This window comes from Haematobia irritans, chromosome 4, assembly GCF_050003625.1.
Source record: "Haematobia irritans isolate KBUSLIRL chromosome 4, ASM5000362v1, whole genome shotgun sequence".
Taxonomy (NCBI): Eukaryota; Metazoa; Arthropoda; class Insecta; order Diptera; family Muscidae; genus Haematobia; species Haematobia irritans.
In genome coordinates, this window is record NC_134400.1 from 36,099,176 (window position 1) to 36,106,664 (window position 7,489).

The window sequence follows — 7,489 nt, forward strand, 5'->3', positions numbered from 1 at the left end:
TTGATGTTTTCGTCGATAACCACCTCTTTCGGGCTTCACCGTCCTCCGTGCTCATTTCACCACGCTTGAATTTTGCATACCAATCAATTATTATTGATTTCCCTGGGGCAGAGTCCGGAAACTCATTATCAAGCCAAGTTTTTGCTTCCACCGTATTTTTTCCCTTCACAAAACAGTATTTTATCAAAACACGAAATTCCTTTTTTTTCCATTTTTTTCACAATATCAAAAGTTGCTTCACAAAAGACGCTCTATCTCACAAACTAATTGAGTTACAGACGTCAAATTTTAACACGAATCATTTGAAGGTTGGTGCTATATAAAAATAATATGCATTTAATACTAGCGACGCCATCTATGTGTCAGACCGGGGACTTATCAGCCAACTTGTTACTTTAATAGTGTGATTTTATTTGGGTTTGCTTTATACAAGGTTTTAAATGTAATTCTTATTATGATCCTTTTTAATTGTCCACGTAACAAGTGAGTGATCCCTCCCGGAAAAGGAGCCATTTTTTTATATTGGCTGCAGTTAGCTCAACAGCTTGTGTAGCATCATGTAATTGTATCCTAATTACTCTAGCGTATCGGCCTACATTACTATACATATTAATCATTACAATTCGGCAGTCCTCATTCAAAAATTCATCTTCTAAAAATTCATAGTGTTGTCACTAGTGTTGCTTTCCGACTGCAGATCGTCATCACTTAGACCATTACTTGGCTCCAACCATTTTCTTAGACGACAATTGTAACATAAGGTATTTGTGTAATGTCAGAGATTTCATAACGATCGTTGCCCAATTGCTTCTGAATTACGTAGGGGCCTCGGTATTTAGGGATGAGTTTCTTGTTTGCACCCGGTGTGTTATCAATGTTGGTCAAAACTACCAAATCTCTGACACTAAATGTTTTGGACCCTTATGATGTTTATTGAATTGCTATAAATTGTACGCTTGGGACTTCTTAATAGCTTCTGATGCCTCATTTCGAATAATATCAATATCCGTACGCTCCCTACAATATGCTAGGACATGTTCCGCGAATTCATCTACTATATGCCCTCTTTGTTCGACTCCGAATAATACTTCGCTAGGGGAGTGGCCCGTGGAACAGTGACCCGTATTGTTAATGGCGAATTCTCCCTGCGGAAGTTTCTCAGCCCCGTCAATATGTCCATACGCCTCCAACAACTTAGCTAGCATGACCTTTATCACCCGGTTCACTCTCTCAATTTGGCCATTTGATTGTGGCGAAGCCACCGACGTCTTCACATGAGCTATATTCCGGCTACTTAAAAATCTGGAGAATTCATTGGATGTGAAGCAAGTTCCCTGATCACTAACTATTCTTCTCGGGCGGCTATACGCATCAAAATACTTCTAAAGAGCATTGCATGCCTCTCTTGAATTGGTGGAGTTAAGGGCATACAATTTGGTAAATTTCGTAAAGCTATCCACGACTGCTAGAATGTGTCTCCTTTTGGAACCTGTCAGTGGCAAAGGACCACAATGGTCGATATGCAATGTATCGAAATGAAAGGGCCTCTTCTCTATATTAAAGAAATTCCTCTTGTTCTTGCGTGTGCGAGGCGAATAATAAATACATTTCAAACAAATCCATATGAAACGTTCCAATTTATCTCTCATATCAGGAAACCAATAATATTTACGCAATTGTTTAAAGCATTTCTCTATTCCGGAATGACCGTATTTCTCATGAGTAACATAATCCTCATAATATTCTCCTCAATTTCCTTCGGAACCCATAACAATCTGCGTCCATCTTTTCCTAGATGGAAAACTAGCCCATTTTCCAAAACATGACCCTCCACCTCTTCCGCCTCTAATCTATCCCGCATATCCCTGATCCTCTTATTTCTATTCTGAGTTATTTGTATATTAAAGTCAACATCCCCACCATCAACAATAGCCATAACAGGGGACCTACTTAAGGCATCCACGTGAGCCATTAACTCCCCCTGCGATGCCGTATACTATATTCAAAATTCTCAAGCTCGAGAGCCCACCTTGCTATCCTCGGGTTAATTAGCCTCTTACTTAGTGTCAGGGCCAATGAATTACTATCAGTAACGATTGTGAAAGAAATTCCCTCAAAATATATACGAAACCTCCTAAGGGCATAAATGATTGCCAGAGTCTCGAGTTCGAAACTGTTATACCTGGATTCTGCAGCTGATGTGCATTTGGAATAATATGCCACCTTATGAAATTTTCCATCGTCCTCCTCTGCATCAGAACTGATCCAAAACCCTTTGCACTAGCGTCCGTGTGTAGTTCAGTTTCGCGTGTCGGATTGTATACTGCCAAGACTGGCGCTTTACTGGCATCCCTCAACCTATAGAAGGCCACCTCACATTCCTTATTTCGCAAATTCGTCAATGGCCTCGCCTTACGGGAGAGTCAAATACGAATCGTCTAAAAAAAAGAAAATAGACCCATACACCTCTCGAGCTCGCTATGGTCCGTTGGGACAGGGTAATTTCGAATAGTAACGATATGATCATCATTGGGCAGAATGCCCTCTTCATTAACTCGATAACCCAGGTAATCTAACTCCCGGTAAGTCCATGTTAAATTCATCGCTTCTGCGTCAATTTTGCACCACTTCCGAATCCAAAAATAACATTTTCATTACTTTTTTGGCGACGCTTTTTTTGCTGGGAGGTAGTTTCATCTTACATAAATGTATTTTCAATTCATTTAATATATCACGCCCGATCAATAACGGTACAATGGATTCTTCATCTGGCAAAACAAAAATTTCATGGCATACTTTTCTACCTTCAAAAAAATAACTCGCATTGAATTTTCCCGAGCATTTTAATTTCCGCGTTGCCAACGCCACGGTAAGGTGTCAATATTTGTTTACTTTCTATCAAAAATGGAACATACGATCTTCGAATAAAACTAATGGGGCTACTGGTATCAAAAAGAGAAATTAATTTTATTAAATCAGTGCGCCTACCTCGTCTAATGAAAGCAACACTTATCGTCTAGAATGCATCTAACGTCTCGTATTCTAGGCTGTTTACTATAGCGGTGGCAGCCTTCCCCTTCTTGGGACAATTTTGGTGGTAGTGACCCACCTCAGCACAATAAAAACACGAATCATGGGTCGCTTTGGTTTTTCACACTGGCTTTGATCATTGGCAGCAGTTTTCGTCTTGTTGCCAGCAACTGTCCTAGATGTTGAGGCATTGGGCAGCTTAGCGGCACTAACCCTCACTTGATGACATCTTTGTTCGTAACGGTCCATTGTCTTGAGTAGCTCGTCCACTATACAAGCCCCAAACAGACATGGCATTGAAAGAATCAGGTATACCATCGATTATAAAATCAATAAGCTCCTGCTCATCAATGTCAGATTTAGCAGCGATTGATTGCATAGACACCACATAGCTCAAGCAAGATTCCTGTGATTTCAAGGTACGGGCTCGTAGCTGTCTATAAACTTGCTGTCTTGACACTGACCTATAAAAAACTTACAGCAAGCCTGCTTTGAGATCACTGTAATTCACAAGGCCTAGATTGTTGACATAAGCTTTTGCAGTGCCATCTATTCTCCGTCTAATGGCAACACATTTTTCTTTTTCCGAATAACCGCAGATATTCGCATAATCTTCGAATTGCAAGAACTATTTTGCAATATCAAAATAACTATCGCCATCAAAAACTGGGACGACTGCATCCAACTCAGCCAGGTGGATGCGGCGATGATACTGTGCTGTGAGTCCAGATTCTTCCAGGTCGCATATTTGCTGCCGCAGTTTCAGTATCTCCAACCGAGCTCGCATATACCGACAACACATACCAAATTTCAAGGGAATCGGATGAAATTTGCCCTCAAGGAAGCACAGGAAATTAAATCTGAGGATCGGTTTATATGGGGGCTATATATAATTATAGACTGAAATAAATCAATTTTTGCATGGTTGATACAGGTCATATATAAACATTACGCATTCATTTTAAGCGAATCGGATGAAATTTGCTCTTCCAATAGGTTCCGCAAGCAAAATCTTAGGATCGGTTTAAATGGGGACTATATCTAAAACTGGTCCTTTTGCTATACCATCTGACTGACATCAATAATAACTACTAATGCCAAGTTTCAAGTAAAGAGCTTGTTCCACTATGGCTTGGTTTTTCGTATGTGAAAATCGAAAAAATGCAGATGAAGATGAGGTCGTCTGAATATATGAGTATATTTATAATTTCGATTCGGTCCGCCAACTTACCTTCATTCAAAAACCATTCCCCATTTTTAAAGGCTTGTCGAATATATGAAATAATCGACTTTTTGAGTGACCGTGGTAGTAAATGCACTACACTCCCCTGTTAATCTAAAGACGACTTTCAACTTTTTTGTTAGAAGTCGATTTTGGCCAGCACCGATTTTGGCTCAAGTCGATATGAGCCGATTCTCAAAATATCATTTGTCGATTAGTCAAATTTAAAAATTACAAAAGCTTCAATATTTCGATTTTTGAAAAAGGCGTTTATACGAACAATAACCTTGCTATATGTTACAATTTTCTCTTCTGTGACATTTTTTACTGGGTTACCAATTGAACTTTTTCCCAATATTATGGTTTGGGGCGGAGATATAATGGTCTATTGCCCATTGCTCCAGAGTGTTGTTGTGATGTGGCTTGGTTTTTCGTATGTGAAATTCGAAAAAAATGCAGATGAAGATGAGGTCGTCTGAATATATGTGTATATTTGTAATTTCGATTCGGTCCGCCAACTTACCATATACTTGATGGCATAAAAAAAAAGAAACAAAATCTGCATCCAAAAAAAAAAACTTAAAAACCCGTTAGTTTTGTGACTAAACAATCAATTGATCGCTTACGATGAGCAGAAGCGTTTTTGACTCTGAGTTTCAACATGTGCATCGACGCGACACTCATTTGACTGTCATGTCCACTCTGGCTATTGGTATCACGGCGTGATGAAGTTGCTAGATCTATGAGTACGTTCAAATGGACGGGGTCCGAAGTCGTAGTCATAAACCACTAACTATTTTTGTGGCATTTCTGGTATTCATAATATTTTGTATACCCTACATCAACAACTTGTACCTGGTGGAGGATTATTGATTAGAAATATTGATGGAATTGAAATAAGTGTGTAACTTTATTTAAATGGAATCAATTTTAGTGAAAACAAGCAAAGCCAATGACAAATTGTATTGGGTAGGCCATGATGAAAACATGCAACTTAATTCCCATTTCATATGAGAAAAACTGCCAGTACCAGTAAAAGTATTTTGGAAGGATTATTTTGTCAAAATTTTATTTCTATAGAAAATTGTTTCAAAATTGTCAAACTTTTATTTATATAGAAAATGTTGTCAAAATTTTATTTCTATAGAAAATTTTGTCAAAATTTTATTTCTATAGAAAATTTTGTCAAAATTTTTTTCTATAGAAAATTTTGTCAAAATTTTATTTCTATAGAACATTTTGTCAAAATTTGATTTTCGTAGAAAATATTGTCAAAATTTTATTCCTATAGAAAATTTTGTGAACAATTTATTTCTATAGAAAATTTTGTCAATAATCAATTTCTATAGAAAATTGTGTCAACATTTTTTTTCTAAGCAAATTTTGTCAAAAATTTATTCATATAGAAAATTTTGTCCAAATTATATTTTTATAGAGAATTTTATCCAAATTTTATTTCTATAGAAAATTTTGTTAACAATTTATTTCTAAAGAAAATTTTGTCGAAACTTTATTTCAATAGAAAATTTTGTCAAAATTTTATGTCTATCGAAAATTTTGTCAAATTTTTATTTCTATAGAAAACGTTGTCAAAATTTTATTTCTATAGAAAATTTTTAAAATTTTATTTTTATAGAAAATGTTGTCAAAATTTTATTTCTATGGAAAATTTTGTCAAAGTTTTATTTCTATAGAATTTTTTTCAAAATTTTAATTCAATAAAAATGTTGTCAAAATTTTATTTATATAGAAAATGTTGTCAAAATTTTATTTCTATAGAAAATTTTGTCAAAATTTTATTACTATAGAAAATTTTGTCAAAATTTTATTTCTATAGAAAATTTTGTCAAAATTTTATTTCTATAGAAAATTTTTTCAAAATGTTATTTCTATAGAAAATTTTGTCAAAATTTTTTTCCTATAGAAAATTTTGTGAACAATTTATTTCTATAGAAAATTTTGTCAATAATCAATTTCTATAGAAAATTGTGTCAAAATTTTATTTCTATTGAAAATTTTGTCAAAAATTTATTTCTATAGAAAATTTTGTCCAAATTATATTTTTATATAGAATTTTATCCAAAATTTATTTCTATAGAAAATCTTGAGAACAATTTATTTCTAAAGAAAATTTTGTCGAAACTTTATTTCTATAGAAAACGTTGTCAAAATTTTATTTCTATAGAAAATTTTCAAAATTTTATTTTTATAGAAAATGTCAAAATTTTATTTCTATGGAAAATTTTGTCAAAGTTTTATTTCTATAGAAATTTTTTTCAAAATTCTATTGCAATAAAAATGTTGTCAAAATTTTATTTCTATCGAAAATGTTGTCAAAATTTTATTTTTATACAAAATTTTGTCAAGAATTTATTTCTATCGAAAATTTTGTCAAATTTTTATTTCTATCGAAAATTTTTGTCATATTTTTATTTGTATAGAAAACGTTGTCAAAATATTATTTCTATAGAATATTTTCAAAATTTTATTTTTATAGGAAATGTTGTCAAAATTTTATTTTTATACAAAATTTTGTCAGGAATTTATTTCTATCGAAAATGTTGTCAAAATTTTATTTTTATACAAAATTTTGTCAAGAATTTATTTCTATCGAAAATTTTGTCAAAATTTAATGTCTATCGAAAATATTGTCAAAATTTTATTTTTATACAAAATTTTGTCAAGAATTTATTTCTATCGAAAAGTTTGTCAAATTTTTATTTCTACCGAAAATTTTTGTCATATTTTTATTTTACGTTGTCAAAATTTTATTTCTATAGAAAATTTTCAAAATTTTATTTTTATAGAAAATGTTGTCAAAATTTTATTTCTATGGAAAATTTTGTCAAAGTTTTATTTCTATCGAAAATTTTTCAAAATTTTATTTCTATCGAAAATTTTGACAAATTTTTATTTTTATCGAAAATTTTGTCAAATTTTTATTTCTATAGAAAACGTTGTCAAAATTGTATTTCTATAGAAAATTTTCAAAATTTTATTTTTATAGAAAATGTTGTCAAAATTTTATTTTTATGGAAAATTTTGTCAAAGTTTTATTTCTATAGAAATTTTTTTCAAAATTTTATTTCAATAAAAATGTTGTCAAAATTTTATTTATATAGAAAACGTTGTCAAAATTTTATTTCTATAGAAAATTTTGTCAACATTTTATTTCTATAGGAAATGTTGTCAAAATTTTATTTCTATAGAAAATTTTGTCAAAATGTTACCCCTATA

General features: G+C 32.5%; 1 protein-coding gene across 1 annotated transcript; it reads right to left on the minus strand.

Moving 5' to 3' along the window:
- Positions 1-738: 738 nt before the first annotated feature.
- LOC142235355 (uncharacterized) lies at positions 739-3,279 on the minus strand. Its single transcript, XM_075306609.1, has 3 exons — positions 3,110-3,279; positions 955-1,302; positions 739-904 (listed from the first exon to the last, which is right to left on the minus strand). The coding sequence occupies exons 1-3, from the start codon at positions 3,277-3,279 to the stop codon at positions 739-741; spliced, it is 684 nt and encodes a 227-aa protein (XP_075162724.1).
- Between the last annotated feature and the right edge of the window lie 4,210 nt (positions 3,280-7,489).

What these genes read in the sequence shown, in the direction of transcription:
- LOC142235355 (XM_075306609.1), bottom strand. Translation starts at nt 3,279, where the DNA reads ATGGACCGTTACGAACAAAGATGTCATCAAGTGAGGGTTAGTGCCGCT. An exon ending in CGTGTTTTTATTGTGCTGAG is followed by an intron (nt 1,303 to 3,109) that starts GTGGGTCACTAC and finishes TGAATTCTCCAG; the next exon opens with ATTTTTAAGTAGCCGGAATA. An exon ending in GCTATTAAGAAGTCCCAAGC is followed by an intron (nt 905 to 954) that starts GTACAATTTATA and finishes CAAAACATTTAG; the next exon opens with TGTCAGAGATTTGGTAGTTT.